The 23,423-nt window shown below is 38.8% G+C and overlaps 1 protein-coding gene across 2 annotated transcripts in view; it reads left to right on the forward strand.

Moving 5' to 3' along the window:
* AVL9 (AVL9 cell migration associated) overlaps positions 1 to 23,423 on the forward strand; it is a 71,338-nt gene that overhangs the window by 25,085 nt on the left and 22,830 nt on the right. For both annotated transcript variants that reach the window (XR_006964967.1, XM_047095105.1), the window contains exons 4-10: positions 1,558 to 1,629; positions 12,423 to 12,512; positions 13,270 to 13,336; positions 14,950 to 14,990; positions 15,975 to 16,013; positions 20,477 to 20,546; positions 21,077 to 21,615. Coding sequence is in view for 1 of the 2 variants with exons in the window: in XM_047095105.1 (XP_046951061.1) it covers positions 1,558 to 1,629; positions 12,423 to 12,512; positions 13,270 to 13,336; positions 14,950 to 14,990; positions 15,975 to 16,013; positions 20,477 to 20,546; positions 21,077 to 21,615 (918 nt within the window). In the remaining variant the exon portion in view is untranslated. The remainder of the gene's footprint in view (positions 1 to 1,557; positions 1,630 to 12,422; positions 12,513 to 13,269; positions 13,337 to 14,949; positions 14,991 to 15,974; positions 16,014 to 20,476; positions 20,547 to 21,076; positions 21,616 to 23,423) is intronic.

The raw sequence follows: 23,423 nt of genomic DNA on the forward strand, positions 1-23,423 counted from the left end.
GGTGGCTCAGTCGGTTAAGCGGCCGACTTCGGCTCAGGTCACGATCTCACGGTCCGTGAGTTCGAGCCCCGCATCGGGCTCTGTGCTGATGGCTCAGAGCCTGGAGCCTGCTTCAGATTCTGTGTCTCCCTCTCTCTCTGGCCCTCCCCCCGTTCATGCTCTGTCTCTCTCTGTCTCAAAAATAAATTAAAAAAAATTAAAAAAAAAATTTTTTTTAAAAAAGATGCAGATAAATGAAAAGAATTGTACAATGAACACCTGTATACCCACCATCTAGAGTCAACAGTAGTCAGCATTCTACCACATTTGCTTAGTGTGTGTCTGCTTTTTTCCCTGAACCATTTAGAAATAAATTGCAGGTGTAAATTCCACCATACCCAAAGTTGTTAACTACTATGAAATAGTCCTTCATGTACAGGGCCTGAAATATAGGACACACCCAGTAAATACCTATGGAATGACTAACTGAATTTAAAGGTAAACCTGAGGGTAAGAGTTAGCTTGGTAGTTTTGTGCATTTGATTGCCTCATATACTATTACCCTTAATCTATGTTTACATGAGATGAACTGAATTGCTCCCCTTTCTTGGAGACTGTTCCTTTTACTCTAGTCCCCTATAGATTGCGCAGACACAAGTAAGATTATTTCCTCAAACTGTCGACATTAACAACAGTTCTCATGCTTCACATAGCCTTTAAATGGCATTTCATACCATCCGTCTCCCTTACCCATTGGGTCTGATCCACTCCACAGTATATTGGCATTGCCCACTTCTCTTAATATTTCTATCCTCACCTGATAACAGATAGCAGAAGGACCTAGAGCCTAGGAGAAAAACTGATTCCCTTTGACTGAGGGTGAGACCTGACAGATGAATCCAGTCAAGGCAGAGAGGTAGAAAACAGATTGAGGGAAGACTGTATTCTTGACTTAATGACTAGTCGTCAGTCATGAGTCACTTGAAGACACTGAGGCCCATTGGTCCTCAGGACAGGTGCCAGGAGATGTTAGGCTATATACCACAAAGGGGAAGAGTAGTTCTTAGTTCGCTCACAGAGTTACCTAGAGTTACCTGATGATTAAATCAAGGCTTGTTCTTTACTAGCAGAGAATGTAGACCTCTTACGTGGTTGTTCTCACAGTGATCAAGGCATGAGTTATGGCTCAGGGCTGGGTTATAATACCAGTTTTCCAGTATAATCTAGGCCCTTCTCACCAGAAACAGTAGTCTCAGAGTGCCCATTTTCAAACCAGAACCAAGGACATTTGATTTGAATTATGGGTGTGGCAACTTAAACAAAAAGTATTCTCAGACGGTAAGTTCCTTGAGGGTAGGGATTGTCTCTCACTGTTACATTCTCAGTGCCTACCAGATTCTGGCACATAGTTTCCTGGCTGACTCATTCAATAGATATTTTCAGAGATTCTCAATACATTTGGAATTTAACTAAATGTTAGAATTTTTTTCTGTCTCACTGCTATTTTTACATTGAAAGAGAATGATTTTTAAATATTTCTATGAAATATTATTAATAATGACTCTTTGTTTATAATAGGCATTGAAAGTGCGGCAAGCAGATATCACCAGAGAGACGGTTCAGAAAAGTGTCTGTGTTCTAAGCAAGTTGGTAAGAGACCAAATAACTCGTTAATGTGTTCGTTAACCATGGCAGATTTTTAGTTGAGAATAAGGCATTATTAGAATAAGGAGAGATTTATGGACAGTAATAGATTAAAATTCATCAGGGGCCCATTTTTTATTCTTGTGCATCAGCTTTTTCTCTTTGCCTTTCAGCAGTTTTACTCTCATTTGCACCATTACCCACAACTAGATAAGTGGAAGGAAATCTTCTAGATAGGTTTTTGGGAAAGAGGTTGACACTTGCCCAAAATGAAGTAGCTGATAGATTTCATTTATCCTTTTTTATTTTGTTTTTAAGACTTTGGATAATATTTTACTAAAACTCAGAATATCGTAATCATTCAGATTGTATTGATATAAAAGTATATGACTCTTGCTATGAAAAATTGTAGCCTTAACTTGCTTTTTAAATTTTTTTTTTTTTTTAACGTTTATTTATTTTTGAGAGACAGAGCATGAACAGGGGAGGGGCAGAGATAGGGGGAGACATAGAATCTGAAACAGGCTCCGGGCTCTGAGCTGTCAGCACAGAGCCCGACGCGGGGCTCGAACTTACGGACTGTGAGATCATGACCTGAGCCAAAGTCAGAGGCTCAACCGACTGAGCCACCCAGGCGCCCCTTAACTTGCTCTTTAAAACTTAAGATTTTTGAGGAATGGAAATGACATAATTGTACAATAGCAATGCTTTACAGTTGTTTCATCCATGTACAAGTTGATCAGATGCAGGTGTATAATTATTTTAACTTTTTATTTTTAGTAGGAAATGTGTAACACTTCTTATTTTCCATAGTTCCCTATTAAATCGTTTGTAATATTCCATTTTTATTACTAATAGGATATTAACACCTTTACTGGTAACATCAAACGACTAATTCTACATATAAAATATTATCCCCCAAGTCCCTTTTGTGGGGAGAAATCCAGATCTCTATCATGTTAATTATCTTACAGCTATATGATTATTGAATACAATCATTTCTGCATTTAACCTCAATCAAAATGGAGAATATTTCATTTGCCTAGTCACCAAATGTATGTAGGTTTTGTTTCATTATGTCTTCTACATTGTCCAGTTTCTTACATCCACCAACAATTTGAATGTAGTTTGCTTAATATAAGTTGAGATTTGTAAAATAGGATTTATTTTGACTTTTTAGTACTAAGCTTTAAAAAAAAATCCTGGATAATAATAATAATATACTGTGAGCCTTAATAATAAGATTTTGAGGATCAGCTATTTCTTCCAAGATCTTAGTTTTAAATAGAGGGCAAGAATAGACTCCTTAAAAAAAAAAAAAAAAAAAAAAGGAATGGATGTAAAAGACCCTGATGTCAGAAAATTAATAGATTGGACACAGTTTCTAAAATGGTAGCCTGAAAAATAGAATTCAATGAATTACTTTTTTTTTTTTAATCGATGAATTACTCTTATACTGGGCCAGATAACCAAAGCATAGGAGTACCAGATGTTAAAGCAAACACATGTTGAAAGGCTTCCTGAGTAATCTTTCTTCAAAGAACAATTATAATAACAATAAATGTCATTTATCAGATGACTATATGTCAGGTATTCAATACCAGACACTTTTTAGATATAATTTGTGATTTGAATCCTCATGTAAAAACAGATGTAAGTATTTGTTGCTTTCATTTTACAAAGAAACATGTAGAATAGGGAAAAAAATGTCTAACTCTCATAGACCATGTAACTACTAAGTGATAAAATTGGGGTGAAGATCCGGGTTTTATCTGTCTTTAAATAAGCATAGGGAATAGGGAGAGCTAGCTTATGCAGAAAGGTTTGATGGTTCATAGTGCATTGTAATCTCTATATAAAAATATAATGATTCTATACTTAGATATTCTGGATGGTAATAATGATATAGTAACAGGGATATTGGTGGTGGGAGGGGACTCTTCCAGTGTTACTTGTATTAACTAATTGTATAATAATTATATACAGCATTGGTCTCTGCATTCTTTTTTTTTTTTTTTTTCCAACGTTTATTTATTTTTGGGGCAGAGAGAGACAGAGCATGAACGGGGGAGGGGCAGAGAGAGAGGGAGACACAGAATCGGAAACAGGCTCCAGGCTCTGAGCCATCAGCCCAGAGCCTGATGCGGGGCTCGAACTCACGGACCGCGAGATCGTGACCTGGCTGAAGTCGGACGCTTAACCGACTGCGCCACCCAGGCGCCCCTGGTCTCTGCATTCTAAGAAGGACATAGAAATCAGAAAACATCTAGAAAATAACATTGAAAATAAAAAGGATGGAAATGGTATAAGAGGGTCTTAAATAGAAGTAAGAATTAAGGAATAATTTTGTTGAAGCATACAAAGGAATATTTTGATAAAGGACACAGACCAGTTGTTCTAAGCCTCCAAAGAAGACAAAAAAGGGAAATGAACTTAAATTTAATCATGAATGTTCAATTAGATATAAGAACCGGCTATTATAAGGATGATTAAATGTCACCACAAACCAGTGTAACTGTAGAATTAAAATGTCAGAAATTTTATAATGACTATTTGCAACAACATGGATGGAACTCTATAGAGTATATTATGCTAAGCTAAATTAGAGAAAGACAAATATATGACTTCACTCATGCAGAATTTAAGATGCAAAACAGATGAACATAAGGGAAGGGAAGCAAAAATAACGTAAAAAGAGGGAGACAAATCATAAGAGACTTAAATACAGAGAACAAACTGAGGGTTGCTGGTGGAGTCTTGGGGGGTAGGCTAAATGGGCAAGGGGCATTAAGGAAGACACTTGTTGGGATGAAGACTGGTTATATGTGGGGGAGAGTCACTGCCCTTGAAATTATTATTGCACTATATGCTAACTTGGATATAAAATTAAAAAAATAAATAAAAATAAAAGGGAAATTTTTATAATGACTAATGTTTAAGTGCCTTTCTTTTTAAGATTTTTTTTAATGTTTATTGATTTTTTTAATATAATTTATTGTCAAATTGGTTAACATACAGTGTGTAAAGTGTGCTCTTAGTTTTGAGGGTAGGTTCCTGTGGTTCATCGCTTACATACAACACCCAGTGCTCATCCCAACAAGTGCCCTCCTCAATGCCCATCACCCATTTTCTCCTCTCCCCCACTCCCCCCATCAGCCCTCAGTTTGTTCTCTGTGTTTAAGAGTCTCTTATGGTTTGCCTCCCTCCCTCTCTGTAACTATTTTTTTCCCCTTCCCTTCCCTCATGGTCTTCTGTTAAGTTTTTCCAAGATCCACATATGAGTGAAAACATGCTGTCTTTCTCTGACTTATTTCATTTAGCATAATACCTTCCAGTCCATCCATATTGCTGCAAATGGCATGATTTCATTCTTTATCATTGCCAAGTAGTATTTCATTGTATGTATAAACCACATCTTTATCCATTCGTCAGTTGACGCACATTTAGGCTCTTTCCATAACTTGGCTTTTGTCAAAAGTGCTGGTATAAACATTGGAGTACGTGTGCCCCTATGAATCAGCACTCCAGTATCCTTTGGGTAAATTCCTAGTATTGCTATTTCTGTGTCATGGGGTAGTTCTATTTTTAATTTTTGAGGAACCTCCACTCTGTTTTCCAGAGCAGCTGTACCAGTTTGTATTCCCACCAACAGTGCAAGAGGGTTCCCATTTCTCCACATCCTCACCAGCATCTGTTGTTTCCTAAGTTGTTAATTTTAGCCACTGTGACCCATGTGAGGTGGTATCTCACTGTAGTTTTGATTTGTATTTTCCTGATGATGAGTGATGTTGAGCATTGTTTCATGTGTCTGTTAGCCATCTGGATGTCTTCTTTGGAAAAGTGTCTATTCATGTCTTTTGCCCATTTCTTCACTGGATTATTTGTTTTTTGTGTGTTGAGTTTGGTAAGTTCTTTATAGATTTTGGATACTAATCCTTTATCCGATATGTCATTTGCAAATATCTTTTCCCATTCCGTCGGTTGCCTTTTAGTTTTGTTGATTGTTTCCTTTGCAGTCCAGAAGCTTTTTATCTTGATGAGGTCCCAATGGTTCATTTTTGCTTTTAATTCCCTTGCCTTTAGAGATGTGTCAAGCAAGAAATTGCTGCGGCTGAGGTCAGAGAGGTTTTTTCCTGCTTTCTCCTGTAGGGTTTCGATGGCTGTCTCACATTTAGGTCTTTCATCCATTTTGAGTTTATTTTTGTGAATGGTATAAGAAAGTGGTCTAGTTTCATTCTTCTGCATGTTGCTATCTAGTTGTCCCAGCACCATTTGCTAAATAGACTGTCTTTTTTCCATTGGATATTCTTTCCTGCTTTGTTAAACATTAGTTGGCCATACTTTTGTGGGTCCAATTCTGGGTTCTCTATTCCATTGGTCTGTGTGTCTGTTTTTGTGCCAATACCATACTGTCTTGATGATTACACCTTTGTAGCAGAAGCTAAAGTCTGGGATTGTGATGCTTCCCTCTTTGGTTTTCTTTTTCAATATTACTTTGGCTATTTGGGGTCTTCTGTGGTTCCATACAAATTTTAGGATTGTTTGTTCCAGCTTTGAGAAGAATGCTGGTGCAATTTTGATTGAGATTGCTTTGGGTAGTATTGACATTTTAACAATATTTATTCTTCCAGTCCATGAGCATGGAATGTTTTTCCATTTGTTTGTGTCTTCTTCAATTTTCTTCATAAGTTTTCTGTAGTTTTCAGCATATAGATCTTTTACATCTTTGGTTAGGTTTATTCCTAGGTATTTTATGGGTCTTGGTGCAATTGTGAATGGGATCAATTTCTTGAATTCTCTTTCTGTTGCTTCATTATTGGTGTATAGAAATGCAACTGATTTCTGTACATTGATTTTATACCCTGCGACTTCGCTGAATTTATGTATCAGTTCTAGCAGCCTTTTGGTGGCGTCTTTTGGGTTTTCCATGTAGAGTATCATGTCATCTGCAAAAAGTGAAAGTTTGACTTCTTCTTTGCCAATTTTGATACCTTTTATTTCATTTTGTTGTCTGCTCATACTAGGACTTCCCACACTATGTTAAACAATAGTGGTGAAAGTGGATATCCCTGTCGTGTTCCTTATGTCATGGGGAAGGCTCTCAGTTTTTTCCCCACTGAGGATATTAGCTTTGGGCTTTTCGTATATGGTTTTTATGATGTTTAGGTATGTTCCTTCTGTTCTGACTTTCTTGAGGGTTTTTATTAACAGAGGATGCTGTATTTTGTCAAGTGCTTTTTCTGCATCTATTGACAGGATTATATGGTTCTTATCCTTTCTTCTATTAATGTGATGTATTTGCGAATACATTGATTGATTTGAGAATATTGAACCAGCCCTGCAGCCCAGGAATGAATCCCACTTGATCATGGTGAATAATTCTTTTTATATGCTGTTGAATTCGATTTGCTAGTATCTTGTTGAGAATTTTTGCATCCATGTTCGTCAGGGATATTGGCCTGTAATTCTCCTTCTTTGTGGGGTGTCTGGTTTGAGAATCAAGGTAACGCTGGCTTCATAGAATGAGTCCAGAAACTTTCCTTCCATTTCTGTTTTTTGGAACAGCTTGAGAAGGATAGGTATTAACTCTTCTTTAAATGTCTGGTAGAATTCCCCTGGGAAGCCATCTGGCGCAGGACTCTTCTTGGGAGATTTTTGATAACTGATTCAGTTTCTTCACTAGTTAAGGATCTGTTTAAATTTTTTATTTCTTCCCGTTTGAGTTTTGGTATTGTGTGGGTACCTAGGAATTTGTCCATTTCTTCCAGGTTGTCCGATTTGTTGGCATGTGATTTTTCATAATATTCTCTGATAATTGTGTTTCTGAGGGATTGGTTTTGATAAGTCCATTTTCATTCATGATCTTATCAGTTTGGGTCCTCTCTTTTTTTGAGAAGTCTGGCTAGGGGTTTATTAATTTTATTTATTTTTTCAAAAAACCAGCTTAGTTTCATTGATCTGTTCTGGGTTTTGTTTTGTTTTGTTTTTATTCTGTATTGTTGATTTCTGCTCTGATCTTTATTATTTCTCTTCTTCTGCTGGCCTTGGGGTTTCTTTGCTGTTCTGCTTCTAGTTCCTTTAGGAGTGCTCTTAGATTTTGCATTTGGGATTTGTTTCTTGAGATAGGCCTGGATTGCAATGTCCTCTCCTCTTAGGACTGCGTTTGCTGCATCCCAAAAGGGTTTGGACTGTTGTGTTTTCATTTTCATTTCTTTGCATATTTTTTTAAATTTCTTCTTTAATTGCCTGGTTGACCCATTCTTTCTTTAGTAGGATGTTCTTTAACCTCCATGCATTTGGAGATTTTCCTACCTTTTTCCTGTGGTTGATTTCAAGTTTCATAGCATGGTGATCTGAAAATGTGCATGATATAATCTCAGTTCTTTTATATTTATTGAGGGCTGTTTCGTGATCCACTGTATGATCTGTCTTGGAGAATGTTCCATGTGCACTCAATATAAGGTGTATTCTGCTTTAGGATGAAAAGTTCTGAATATATCTGTCAAGTCCATCTGGTCCAGTGTATGATTCAGGGCCATTGTTTCTGTATTGATGTTCTGCATAGATGATGTGTCCATTGTTGTAAGTGGTATATTAAAGTCCCCTGCAATTACCACATTCTTCCCAGTAAGATTGTTTATATTTGTGATTGTTTTATATATTTGGATGCTACTGAATTGGATGCATAAACGTTTATAATTGTTAACACTTCTTGATGGATAGACCCCATAATTATGGTATAATGCCCTTTTTCATCTCTTGTTACAGCCTTTAAACTCCAGTTTGTCTGATAGCATGATAAGTGGTTCTCCATCCCCTCACTTTCAGTCTGAAGGTGTCCTCAGGTCTAAAATGGGTCTCTTGTAGACAGCAAATAGATGGGTCTTGGGTTTGTTTTGTTTTTTTGTGTTGTTGTTTTTTTTTTAATCCATTCTGATACCCTGTGTCTTTTGATTGGAGCATTTAGTCCATTTACATTCAGTGTTATTGAAAGATATGGATTTAGAGTCATTGTGTTATCTGTAGGTTTCATGCTTGTAGCGATGTCTCTGGTCCTTTGTGGTCTTTGCAACATTCCATTCAGAGTCCCCCTTAGGAGCTCTTGTAGGGCTGGTTTAGTGGCGATGAACTCCTTCAGTTTTTGTTTGTCTTGGAAAACCTTTATCTCTCCTATTCTGAATGACAAGCTTGCTGGATAAAGGATTCTTGGCTGCATATTTTTCCTATTCAGTACACTGGAGTTTTTCCTGCCACTCCCTTCTGGCCTGCCAAGCTTCAGTAGATAGGTCTGCTATTACCCTTATGTGTCTGCCCTTGTAGAGGCTCATCTGTCCCTAGCTGCTTTCAGAATTCTCTCTTCATCTTTGTATTTTGCCAGTTTCACTATGTTATGTCAATGCAGAAGATCAATTCCTATTACGTCTGAAGGGAATTCTCTGGATTTCAGTGTCTGTTTCCTTCTCCAGATTGGGGAAGTTCTCGGCTATGATTTGTTCAAAGACACTTTTCACCCCTTTCTCTCTCTTCTTTCTCTTTTCTGTCAACACCTGTGATACAGATATTAATATGTTTCATTGAATCACTTAGTTCTCTAATTCTCCCTTCGTGGTCTAGAATTTTTTTTATCTCTCTTTTTCTCAGCTTCATCTTTTTCCATAATTTTATCTTCTATTTCACTTATTCTCCCCTCTGCCTCTTCAGTCCTCGCTATCACAGCCCCTCGTTTATTTTTACCTCATTTACAGTATTTTTTTAATTCATCATGACTATTTTTTAGTTCCTTGATCTCTGCAGCAATAGATTCTCTGCTGTCTTCTATGCTTTTTTCAAGCCTAGCGATTAATATTATGACTATTATTCTAAATTCTTGTTCGGGGGCACCTGGGTGGCTCAGTTGGTTAAGCGTCCGACTTAGGCTCAGGTCATGATCTCACAGCTCGTGAGTTTGAGCCCTGCATCGGACTCTGCTCGGAGCCTGAAGCCTGCTTCAGATTCTGTGTCTCCCTCTCTGCCCCTAACCCACTTGCATATTCTCTCTCTCTCTCTCTCTCTCTCTCTCTCTCTCTCAAAAATAAACACCTTAAAAAGTTTAATTCTTGTTCAGTTGTATTATTTATATATGTTTTTTTAAAATTTTTTTTTTTTCAACGTTTATTTATTTTTGGGACAGAGAGAGACAGAGCATGAACGGGGGAGGGGCAGAGAGAGAGGGAGACACAGAATCAGAAACAGGCTCCAGGCTCTGAGCCATCAGCCCAGAGCCCGACGCGGGGCTCGAACTCACGGACCGCGAGATCGTGACCTGGCTGAAGTCGGACGCTTAACCGACTGCGCCACCCAGGCGCCCCTATATATGTTTTGATCAATTCTTTAGCTATCATTTCTTCCTGGAATTTCTTTTGAGCATTCTTCTGTTTCATCATTTTGGCTAGTTTTCTGTCCCTTATGTGTTTTAAAAAGCTTGTTGTGTGCCCTGTACCTGCGAGCACTACTGTATTACAGAGGGGTCATACACTGCCCAGTGCCCGGCCTTCAGGAGGTGTTTTTTGGAGTGTATTACTTGCTCTCTGTTGTGACTGGTTGCTTCATGTCCCTGTTCATAATGATGTTTTGGACCCTCCACCAGGTGTGCTTTGATTTTTTTCATTGAAGTAGCCCTGGAAGAGAAAACAAACAAAAAACAAAGACCAAAAAAACAAAACAAAAATAAACACCAGCAACAGCAAAACATCGGGGTGGGGGCAGTGTTGATGTGAGAGGCCTTATCCCATACAAAGAAAGAAAGAAATGACAGGGGCGGGGGAAAAATAAAATAAAATAGACCAGCCAGAGAAACTATACAGCTTAATCCAGAGAGAGAAAGAGGAAAATAAAGGAGATACAGAACAGGTATAAAGAGAATAGATTAGATATGTCTGCTTAAACAAACCAACAACCAAAATAATCAGACTAGAGGAGAGAAGAAATAAAAAGCAGAAAAGGAAGAAAAAATATATATATATATATACATACACATATATACTAAGAGTTGTCCAAGAATTAAATCAGAAAATGCAAAACCACTGGGTGCCTTGGAACCCGTGGCAGCATTGGTCTGGAGGAGGGGCTGCCTAGTTCATCAGCATCAATTCCCGCTCCCGTAGATACAGTTACCAGGTGTGGAGGGGCATGGTTTGGTGTAGGTGGGTCCCACCTCCACTGTGGGCCCACTGTCTGTTCCCTGAGGCCCTACCTTGCTGGTGATAGGGAGAAAAATGGTGACAACCCAGTCTCTCTTCCCTGCACTGGGTGTCCCAGACCAGTCTATTCAGGCCATCCTCACAGTGGCACAGGCACGAATACGGCAGTTTGTCCCTCTCTGCCAACTCCCGTGCCTCCCTGAGGCTGGACTTGGATTTAAACCCTGATGTCTTAAATATGCCCCAGTTCTGGGGAAGTGCCTCTCCGCACCACCGATATATGGCCTCTGACTAGCGGGCACAGGCAGTCTTTGTCCTTTGAACAGTTATGTACCTTCTTCCCACTGCACTCCAGGGAGGGATTGCTTTCTCCCACTGCAGACTGCACCTCTGAACTACTTACTGAGCCTGGGGCTGGGTCCCCTCATCCCCAGGTGCCCGAACAGGGCAGCCGGCCCCAGTCTGGGGAAAGCTCAGCAGTTAGTGGTTGTATCTATGTCCATCTCAGTCCGTGGTTTTTCTCTTGTCCAGATATGCTTCCCCAGCCTTTCTCTTCCCTTTGTCTCTCCGCAGAAGGGGATCCCACCCATCCCTGCCTACACTGCCCATTTTATCTCTCCCAGTTCACAGTCACGCACCTATGGGCCTCCAGGTTATCCCTGTGGGCCCTTGGAGAAGGCTCTGTCACTCTGCAGCCTGGACTGTTGGAATTCAAAGTCCTTTGGCCTCAACGCTGCTGTGTTTGAGGGACAAGGGAACTTTGGGTTCCCCTACCTCTCCACCATGTTGGATCTCTCCAATGTTTATTTTTGAGAGAGAAAGCGCGCGCCCATGTGTGCACATGAGTGGGGGAGGGGCAGAGAGAGAGAGGGAGACACAGCATCCGAAGCAGGCTCCAGGCTCTGAGCTGTCAACACAGAGCCTGATGCTGGGCTTGAATCCACGAACCACAAGATCATGACCTGGGCCCAAGTCAGATGCTTAACTGAGCCACCCAGGTGCCCCCGTTTAAATGCTTTTACCCTGTGTTATATTAATTCTGGAAACAACCTCATAAGATGTACTGTCTTTTCATTTTAAAAATTTTTTTTTTTCAACGTTTTTTATTTATTTTTGGGACAGAGAGAGACAGAGCATGAACGGGGGAGGGGCAGAGAGAGAGGGAGACACAGAATCGGAAACAGGCTCCAGGCTCCGAGCCATCAGCCCAGAGCCTGACGCGGGGCTCGAACTCCCGGACCGCGAGATCGTGACCTGGCTGAAGTTGGACGCTTAACCGACTGCGCCACCCAGGCGCCCCGCTGTACTGTCTTTTCATATGCTGGTGTTCATATCAGCAAGCAGGTGTGGGGAAATTTGGTGCCCAGGGTCATGTAGCTGAGTGATGCAATAGACCCAAGACGTCTGCCCACACACGCTCAACCACTGTACTCCAAGGGTCAGGTGCTTTTCAACAGCAGCCATAGAGCTAGAACAGATTATTTAACAGCTTTCAGCTGTGAATAGTAAGATACTAAAGTTGAAGTTACTTTTTCTCCCTGTTCTCTTTCAATTACAAGTTTGTAAGGTGTTTGATTTTTTCCTATTACCAAACTAATAGTAATTTTTTTCTTCTTTAAGCCTCTCTATGGCTTGCTTCAAGCAAAACTTCAGCTCATTACACATGCATATTTTGAAGAGAAGGATTTTTCCCAAATTTCCATTCTAAAGGTAACTATATCCCTTTATAGCTGTATTTGGCTGAAGACTGTTTCATGAATCAAGTAAATCTTGTCAACAATATTGTAAAGATAATCTTTTGTTAGCTTAAGAAAGACATTCTTCTTAAGAATGGCAAGGGATTTGCCCAAAATGTACAGATCATATTTATTAAATTTAATCATACTGCCTTTTATTAAATAATGACTACAAAGAAGTGCAGTTAAGTGCCTCTGTTAATGGATAGTAGCTCGTTTGCTATGGCATTGCTTTTCTAAATTTGCTTATTTTACTTATTTACTGCACAGTGTGTTTATATATTAGTCTTCTGGTTTCTATCTCCCAAAGCAATAAGTAAATAAATAAATAAATAAATAAATAAATAAATAAATAAAGACAGACTACGTGACTATTTTACTAAAGATGGATAACATGTTTTTCTCAGGGCTGCCATGAATGTGTAGAACATGGATCTCTCCTGGATCCTAGTGAGTGTAGGACAATTAGGTGTTTACCAAAGAAGTAGAGGGAACTTAGCCTACAATCCATACCACCATGTGAATGAACTAAGCTCTTAAATGAAGAGGAAGAGAAGGAGGGAATGCTGGAAACTGGTAAGGTTTCAGAGAGACCTTGATTATTTCTAAATTTAGGGTATGGCAGAACAAACTGTCTAGGTTAAAGAACCAAGTTTTTCCTGGTCATCATACCTCTAATTTAGTGTCTGAAATGATTGTAAAATGTTCTCAATTGAGTCTATATTTTATAGGAGCTTTATGAACATATGAATAGTTCCTTGGGAGGAACTTCATTAGAAGGATCCCAAGTATATCTTGGTAAGTAGCTTTTCTACAGATCAGAAGAAATGCCCTCATTTCGTTTGGTAAACCAAGTTGCATGTAAAACTGCATAATCAAAATTAATTTTCTATAAGTGATCTAAACTTAAATTCTTCAGTGTTTGATGTTTCCTTAAATATCTTCTTCACTAGTATTTGTATTGAAAAGAGTTACAATGTAATTGTAGCGATATTTGGAACTATTATTGTATAAATCACATTTCTGCTTTTCAGAATAGTAGTAGAAGTGTTTTCTTTTCCTTATGGTAACGCTGGCCAAGTCAATTCCCTTTCATGACAGGGAGAGCAAGAGAGAGAGAGAGAGATCTGCTCAGTTCTTTTTTATCCTAAGATTTTTCAAGTAGGGGGTTTTGTTTAATTTATACTGTTCTGACAGTCCAGGATATTCATTGGTGTCCATGTTGCTCAATAGGCACTCAATAAATATCCTTTTTATGATTAGAAAAAAAATTTGCATCACAGTGATTTATGCTCACTGACTCGGTTCCTATTTTAGCACGAAGTAGCTAAACTGTAGTAGTTCCCTTTTATAATCCTGTGTATAATGTAAGCTGGTCACAAAACTCCTAAGAATATGTTTCTCTGAATTATTTTCTCTAGTCCTATGACAGATGTTCAGAGAAGACTATGATGCAGAAATAATAGCCATGGAGTGTGGCGAACAAAAACCATATTTAAATGATTGCCACTATAGTATAAGCTTTGTAATATCTAAACTTGTATGATTTGTAAGATACTTGTAGAATGGGGAGATACTTGTAGAGCTGCATTGCCCAGAGCAGTAGCCATTAGCCTCATGTGACTATTTACATTTAGATTAGAATTAGTAAAAGTTAAAGTTAAAAAGTCAGTCTGTCAGTACACTTGATACATTTCTTTTTTTTTTTTTTTTAATTTATTTTTAGAGCACCTGTGTGCAAGTAGGGGAGGGGCAGAGAGAGGGAGAGAGAATCCCAGGCAAGCTCTGCAATGACAGTGCCAGGCTCGCACTCATGAACCTGAAGATCATGACCTGAGCCGAAACCAAAAGTTGGACACTTAACTGATGGAGCCACCCAGACACCCCAACTTGGCTACATTTCAAATGTTCATTGGCCACATGTGGCTACTGTATTGAACAGCACAGATGTAGAACATTTCCGTCATTGTAAAAAGTTCCATTCGACCATGCTGTGTTTGACTGTTAATAGTTATTTGAGAAATTCTTTGTTTTTTGGTTTTGGGGTTTTTTATTTTGAGGTGGGGGAGAGCGCACACACATGAGCATGTGTGTTGGGGAAGGACAGAGAGGGAGAGTGAGAATTCCAGTGCAGAACCTGACACGGGGCTCAGCCTCATGAACCATGAGATCATAACCTGAGCTGAAATCAAGAGTCCAACATTTAACTGACTGAGCCACCCAGGTGCCCCAGTTGTTTGATTAAATCCTGAGTATATGTGTACATAATGGAATATTACATAAGTATTTTAATATTTGCATATTCTTACCATTCCTGTTTTTTACCCACCTTTCTTTTGATGGGGAAAAATCTTTCTTTAACAAAACCCATATGTTGTCATCACAGATTAGCTTTCTTGTTAACATTGTAGGTCTGTCTCCTCGAGATCTTGTGCTTCATTTTCGACATAAGGTATGATACCTTATTTAACTTATGATGTGTTAAAGTTGTATTCATTTAACTTAGTAAATTCCATGTGCTACAAGGTCAAATGGAGATTGTGGCATACTAGGTTTTAGTTCTTCTAAGACAGTACTCATAAGGATAAAAGTTGAAAGTGTTGGTAGTGTTAATGCTTATCTGATAGAAAGTTTTTAAAGTACTGTATAGGAATACTGTCTATTTCTGTGCAGGAGAGGATACTTTTTTCTGTTGCCTTTGTAATTTCAGATATCATGAAGTTAGAGCAGAAAGAAACCTGTTTTAATCTTGCAGAACACTTTAAATTTTTTTTTTTTAACGTTTATTTATTTTTGAGACAGGGAGAGACAGAGCATGAACGGGGGAGGGTCAGAGAGAGAGGGAGACACAGAATCTGAAACAGGCTCCAGGCTCTGAGCGGTCAGCACAGAGCCCGACGTGGGGCTCAAACTCACGGACCGCAAGATCATGACCTGAGCCGAAGTCGGCCGCTTAACCGACTGAGCCACCCAGGCGCACCGAATCTTACAGAACACTTTATATGTTGCTCATAGTGAAACATTTTCCCTTAAAATATCTATACTTATCTGATCTTTATTATTAAAGTATATGCTGACTGGGACATATACACATTGATTATTCATTTAACAAACACTTATTGAGTATCTGCTATGTGAATGCCCTGGACATCCAGAAATAAATGAATAGTCCCTGCCCTTTAAGGAGCTTGCAAATATTTCAAGCAGAAATGCATAACTTTCCAAAAAGCACAATTTGTTAGAGATTTAAGGGGTTCTCACATTTTTTAGAAGACACATAATTTTTTATTTTTCAGCATAAGTTAATAATTTCCAGTGTATTTTTAAGCATTATAGTTAATATTATTGATTAAATGATCTATGGTTATGTTTGAGGAAGGGAAAAGGGAAATAAAAAGCATGAGTTTATTTTAATATAGTATTTTTTTTTCTTTAGGTCTTAATCCTGTTTAAACTAATTCTTCTTGAAAAAAAGGTGAGATTTGAAGGAATGAAATATTTAACATGACATTATTGACATTTCTTAAATACTATATAAACTTAAAACCTAATTGTAAATTATAAATTAAGACTTTTTTTGTCTATCAAATTGTGGTATACTGAAGCACCTATTGTTGTTCACTACCATAGAAGTATAAATTTGTGTAGTCTTTTCTGGGGACAGTTTGACAGTATCCAGTTATCAGAATAGTTTTGACTACAGGGAACATAAAAGTCCAATTTAGGGGTTCCTGGGTGGCTCAGTCGGTTGAGTGTCTGACTTCGGCTCAGGTTATGATCTCACCGTTTGTGAGTTTGAGCCCCACGTCGGGCTCTGTGCTGACAGCCTGGAGCCTGCTTCCAATCCTGTGTCTCCCTCCCTCTCTGCCTCTCCCCAACTCTCAACTTTGTCTCACTCTGTCTCTCAAAAATAAATAAATGTAAAAAAATAAATAAATAAAAAACAATTTAAACTGACTTAGGGGCACCTGGGTGGCTCAATCAGTTAAGCATCTTGACTTCGGCTCAGGTCATGATCTTGAGGTTTGTGAGATCAAGCCCTGCGTCGGGCTCTGCTGACATCTCAGAGCCTGGAGCCTGCTTTGGATTCTGTGTCTCCCTCTCTCTCTGCCCCTCCCCCACTAATGCTATGTCTCTCTGTCAAAAATAAATAAACATTAAAAAAAATTTTTTTAAACTGACTTAAATAATACGGATATGTATTGGCTTACGGCAGACTTCAGGACTGGTTGATTAAATGGTTGTACGGTATAATTAAGTACCTAGATTTTTTTCCATCTCTTTGCTTTACAGTTTGCAGTGCTAGCTTTATCCTGAGCCTGGTTTCCCTTGTAGTGTAGGTTAACTGCCAGTTAATTGCCAGATAACTGGTCTATACCTATTCCCAAACCATTAAAAAGAATCTTCCTTTCAGTTTATTTAGACCCATGAGGCCATGTGCCTAGAATGAATAAAAAACTGTTGCCAAAGAAGTACATATACTGATTGGTTTTAACTTGGGGTCCACACCACTCTCTAGTACAAAGAGATGGGATTGCTATGATTTTAGACCAAGGTTCTACAAACCAAGGTTCTACCAAATCTGGCCCACCCCTGTTTTTATAAATAAAGTTTTATAGGAACACAGTTATACTCATTCATCTACTTATCACTAAAGGTATTTTTGCACTACAGTGGCAGAGTTGAATTGTTGTGACAGAGACTATATATATTGCCTACAAAGGAAGAATTCTTACTATTTATAACCCTTTATAGAAAACGTTGGCTTCGGGGCGCCTGGGTGGCTCAGTAGGTTGAGCTTCCGACTTTGGCTCAGGTCAAGATCTCATGGTCTGTGAGTTCCAGCCCCGCGTTGAGCTCTGTGCTGGCAGCGCGGAGCCTGGAACCTACTTCAGATTCTGTGTCTCCCTCTCTCTCTGCCCCTCCCCCACTCGTGCTCTGTCTCTCTCTCTCTCTCTCTCTCTCTCTCTCTCTCTGTGTCAAAAATAAACATTTAAAAAAAAAAAAAAGCGTTGGCTTCACCTCTGGTTGAGACTAATCAGGAGCCACCCTTGGATCTGGGGCCAGTTTTTTGTTATTGTGTTAAGTTTACTTATTTTGAGAGAGGCAAGCACACACAACCCTGAGTGCGGGTGGGGCAGAGAGAGAGGGAGAGAGAATCCCAAGCAGACTCCTCGCTGTCAGTGCAGAGCCCCACATGGGGCTAGATCTCACAAACGGGGAGATCATTACCTGAGCCGAAATCAATAGTTGGATGCTTAACCAGCTAAGCCACTCAGGACCTCTGGGGCCAGTTTTATACACCATATTACTGTGCTAAGCGGAGTAGGGGTGGAACAGTTGTTGAAAGTCAGCCATTTATGGCTGGTATGGTTTAGTCTAGTATGGTTTGTTACCTTAGAAGTATTTATTCCTGGAGAGCCTGGGTGGCTCATTTGGTACCCCAACAATGTTTTTAACTTCTTAACCAAATTTTTAATTGTTGTAAAAAATACATGTAACATATAATTTACCATCTTAACCAATTGTAAGTGTATAGTTGAGTGGCATTACATACCTTCACATTGTTGTGCTATCATCATCATCCACTCACAAACTCTTTATTGTGCAAAACTAGAACTGTATCCCTTAAATAACTTCCCATTTTCTTATTCCCACTGACCCTGACCCTTCTACTTACAGTTTCTATGAATTTGGCTACACTAAGTTCTTATATAAGTGAAATCATTCAGTATGTCTTTTTGCGACTGGCTTATTTTACTAAGCATAATGTCCTCAAGGCTGATCCATGTGTCAGAATTTCCTTCCTTTTTAAGGCTGAATAATATCTGTTGTACATACCATGTTTTGTTTGTGCCTTCGTCCTTTGATGGACATTTGGGTTGCTTCCACCTTCTGACTCTCATGAATGGTATGTGTACATCTCTTCAACACCTTGCTTCCAGTTCTTTTGTGTGTATACCCAGAAGTGGTATTGCTGGACCAGACGGTATTCTACTTTTAATTCTTTTGATGAACCACCATACTGTTTTCCATAGTGGCTGCACCATTTTACATTCCTGCCAGTAATGCACAGGGGTTCCAGTGTCTCTACATCTTTACCAACATTTGCTATTTTTTAGTTTTTTGATAGTAGCCATTCTAATAGGTATGAGGTAGTATCTCCTGGGTTTAATTTTCATTCCCTAATGGTTAGTAATGTTGAGCACCTTTTCATGTGCTTATTGGTCATTTGTATGACTTCCTTGAAGTCTGTTTAAGTCCTTTGCCCATTTTTTGATCAGGTTGTGGGTTTTTTGTTGAGTTGTAGATTTCAAACTTTGGTATTCATAATAAAAAATGCTTTACGTTGCAACCCAGAGCACATATAGACATACATATCTGAAACAACAGTTTTGCAAAATAGAACTTAAACTAGTTACATGCAGTGGCATTTATGATCATATATCTTTATGTAATGTGGGAAATCACAGGTACACTCTTTTCATATTGATTTGATGAAATAAGGCTGCCCTTTAATGCAACATTTGGTTTCTCCATACTTGCAAAGCACTCAAGATTACTCTGTAAGGAAAACATAGCCAATTGTGGGTACTGTGCTCTGTCAGATAGCACTTGAGTGTCACTAAATAATTTGTTTATAATGGGAAAAAAAACTCACCTAAGCAAATCTTTGCTTGTTTTTTTCCCAACCAATTTAATGATGACCATTGTTACATTTCATGCAATATCTAATCCTGTTCGTGATTTTTTTTCTGTTTTTATTCTGAAAAATGTCAAACCTGCAGAAAAGTTGATAGAATCCTATAATGAACTTTTATACCCTTGATCTGCATTTACCATTTGTTAACATTTTGCCACTTTTGCATTATATTGCTTTATATATGTTCATTTTTTTCCCCCTGAATCCTAATTTTAAGATCATGGTACTTTACCCCTAAATACGTTAGGATATATTTCTTTCTTAAGACTAAGTGTATTCCCATATGAGATACCATTTTCAGGTTCAAGAAATTGTAACATTGATGCAATAAATGACATCTAATCAGTCCATTTTCAAATTCTTGAGTTGTTGTAATAATGTCCTATAAACTAGTTGCTGTTTCCACTTTGGGGACTAAGAATCATGTACTGCATGGTAGTCCTCTTTAATCTCAAACAGCTGTACCACCTTGCTGTTGTTTTTGTTTTTCATGTCATTGGCTTTTTTTTTTTTTTCCCAAAGAATCCAGACTAAGGGCACCTGGGTGGCTCAGTTGGTTAAGTATCAGACTCTTGATTTAGGCTCAGGTCATTGATCTCACGGTTCATGAGGTCAAACCCTGCGTCAGGCTCTGCACTGACAGCACATAGTGTGCTTGGGATTCTCTCCCTCTCTGTTTGCCCCTCCCCTGCTTGCACTCTCTCTCTCAAAAATAAACAAACATTTAAATCCAGGCTAAAGTTTAAGATTATATTTGCCTGATTATTTTCTTGTGGCTAGTTGCAGCTTAAACTTTTTTGGGCGAGAATACTATACAAGTGGTGGTGTGTCCTCCACAGAGTTATCACACCAGGAGGCTCATAATTGTTGGTACTATCGCTGGTGATGTGAAATTTAATCATTTGATTAAGGTGGTAGTTGCCAGATTTCTTCATAGTGAGGTACATGTGTTTCTATTTACAGCTAATAGCTAATCTGTGGGATGATAAATTTGAAGTTATGTGAAGAGCCCCTTGCCCAACAACCTTTCACAATAGTTTTAACTCCCACTGGTAATTTTTAACTGAATCATGATGGATGCTTGGTGATTTTTTTTGTTCTTTCATTAATGTTTTATTTATTAGGTGTTAACTCTTCTGTAAAGAATCTTCCCTTCTGTACTCCCCTCTACCTTTTTTGTTTTGATATTGTAGACCCAGGATTTTCTAATTTAATTTTGATTGAATCCATTTCAGGTTCTCTTTTATATTTCTCCAGTGAATAAATTGGTGGGTGCCCTGATGACTGTGTTATCCCTTTTTCCAGGTAAGAGGATACAGTATCTACTCTTTATTTAACTTGTACTGGAACTTTCAATGATAAAAATTTTTCAAGGATAAACTTGTTAGGGAAAATATTTCTATTTTAACATGATTTTCTTTTGGCAGTGGGTTTCTCTCTTTTGTTTTTTTGTTTTTTAAGTTTATTTTTAAAAGAGAGAGGGAGCACAAGCAGGGGAGGGGCAGAGAGAGGAGACACATCCCATGCAGGATCTACAGTCCTGTCAGCACAGAACCTAGTGTGGGGCTCAGACTCACGAACTACGAGATCATTACCTGAGCTAAAATAAAAAGTCGGCCATCCAACCAACTGAGCCACCCGGGCACCCCTGAGTTTCTCTCTTTTGTACGAGATTTTTCTTGTCTTTTTTTTTCCTTTAATTAAAATATGTGCAAGCATAACTTATTAAAATTTTTATAGGAGAGTTCTAGTTCTAATTAAAATGGAATATGCAACTCTTATTTTTCTCCCACCTTATTGTAAGCCTAGATGTTCTCCGATATTGTGTGTTGTAGGCATGATTGAACATGGTCTCAGTGACTGTTCTCAGTACAGACCCCGAAAGAGTATGTCTGAAGATGCTGGGCTTCATGAAAGTAATCCACCTGCAGATGATTTGGTTTCTATGTCCGCTCCTGAAATTTTAAATACCAACTCAGGAACTGTTAAGAAAATCATGACAGGGAACCATGGAGGAGATGCTGGCATCAAGACTGAAGAACCTTTGCTCCAAGCGGAAGAGGACAGCAGCAAAGGACAGGAACCCAATGATACCAGTCAATATTTGAAACCTCCTTCTCGCCCATCTCCAGAATCTTCAGAAAGTGACTGGGAGACCTTGGATCCTAGTGTCTTGGAGGACCCCACCTTGAAAGAAAAGGAACAGGCGGGGTCAGAACAGACAAACTCATTTCCAAAGGAGTCTGTGCCCTCAGACAGTCCTCCAATTACTGTACAACCTCAAGCTAATACAGGCCAGGTGGTCCTGATACCAGGGCTAATTTCTGGTTTGGAAGAGGACCAGTATGGCATGCCCCTGGCCATCTTCACAAAGGTAAAGCTTGTGTTCCTTATTGAGGCCCTTAAAGAAACTGACAACCTTTTGGAATTTAACTTACAGTATTGAACATATTTTCAGGTCTGAAAACTTTCCTTGAAAACCATAAGATACATATGTATAGTGCTGTGGTTGTCTCTGACCATAGTGTCACATATGCCAGGTACCATACTAGGTTCTAAGTTCTTCTATCCATGTGTCTTGCAAGATACACCTTTCTAGTAACTATAGCAAATTTTATGATTTTCTCCAAATAGCATCCTTTATGCATGAAGTAAAACTTTATGTGGAAAAGGAAGATGGGTAGCATTGATTTGAACATGTATTTCTTCCTCTAGGATGAATTCTTCCTGGGTTTCTCCAACTTTACAAATAAGTATTTGCCCTGCGTCAGTAATGCTGCATAGATAATGGGAAATGCTTTGTTCATTTTGTGGCCTGCTAGGGGATTCTGAAGTTACCTTAATTGATTTTATGATTAAACTAATGCACAGTTTCTTAAAGCTGGGATTTAGGAACCTGGGGAGAAAACTCAGGGTTCTCACTCTACTAGGTATAGGTCAGTAGCCACCAGTTGTGGGTTTTCTGAACTCACATGTGGGTGTGAGAACTGCCTATATTTTTGAAGCCTTCACGTGGCTGCGTTACCCACTGACCCTCCAATTTTTATCATTGTGGAGATGTCAAGAGGGTGATTAACTGGGGAGGGATTTTGTTTTTGTCCATGAGGTTGCTGAATTAAAGCAAAATAAACATATATTTTGTGGGCTGTCAATAAACCATGTTTGGCAGAATATTCTGTTGGTGTACATTATACCAATACTGAATGTATGATGGGCTTACTGCTATCATGCTGGTAAATCATTTTTCTTTTTGGTTTTATGTTTTATTATGCATTGATTAATTTGTCATTTAATCACAATTGTAAATGCAAATGCTGATTTCTTTCATGTCAGTAACTTTGGAGTGTGAAATATTCTTTTTTTTAGTTGAAGTATAGTTGACACAAAATATTCTTTTTTTTTTTTTTTTCTTTTTCCAACGTTTTTTTTTTTTTTTTTTTTTTTTTTTTATTTTTTTGGGACAGAGAGAAACAGAGCATGAACGGGGGAGGGGCAGAGAGAGAGGGAGACACAGAATCGGAAACAGGCTCCAGGCTCCGAGCCATCAGCCCAGAGCCTGACGCGGGGCTCGAACTCACGGACCGCGAGATCGTGACCTGGCTGAAGTCGGACGCTCAACCGACTGCGCCACCCAGGCGCCCCCAAAATATTCTTAAAAGTGAATTGTGTTTAGGCTTTTTTTTTTCTCTTGAAGATTATGAAAGATTTATTATACAGAAGGAATTAGGTTAGCCAAAGTTCTTAAAAGTGATTTTAAAAATAGCCAGAGAGAAGCTTGCAGAATATTCCTGAAGGTAGGATATTGAGCCTTTTTTTTTTTTTAATGTTTATTTATTTTTGAGACAGAGACAGAGCATGAACGGGGGAGGGTCAGAGAGCGGGAGACACAGAATCTGAAACAGGCTTCAGGCTCTGAGCTGTCAGCACAGAGCCCGACGTGGGGCTTGAACTCACGGACCGCGAGATCATGACCTGAGCCGAAGTCGGCAGTTTAACCGACTGAGCCACCTAGGCACCCCAGGATATTGAGCCTTGAAGAGAATAATAAGCTGACTAGTCCCCTGACTCAGTTAGCATATGAATAAATAGAAACAAATTTCTACATAATAAAACATTTATGTCTGGAAGAGAGTCCTCAGCTCTCCAGCTTTCTAGTCTTCTCTCTGGTACTTGAAATTGCTG

Source organism: Lynx rufus, unplaced genomic scaffold (genome assembly GCF_022079265.1).
Source record: "Lynx rufus isolate CCGP_SWC_20201006 ecotype Redwood Valley unplaced genomic scaffold, mLynRuf1.p SCAF_4, whole genome shotgun sequence".
NCBI lineage: Eukaryota > Metazoa > Chordata > Mammalia > Carnivora > Felidae > Lynx > Lynx rufus.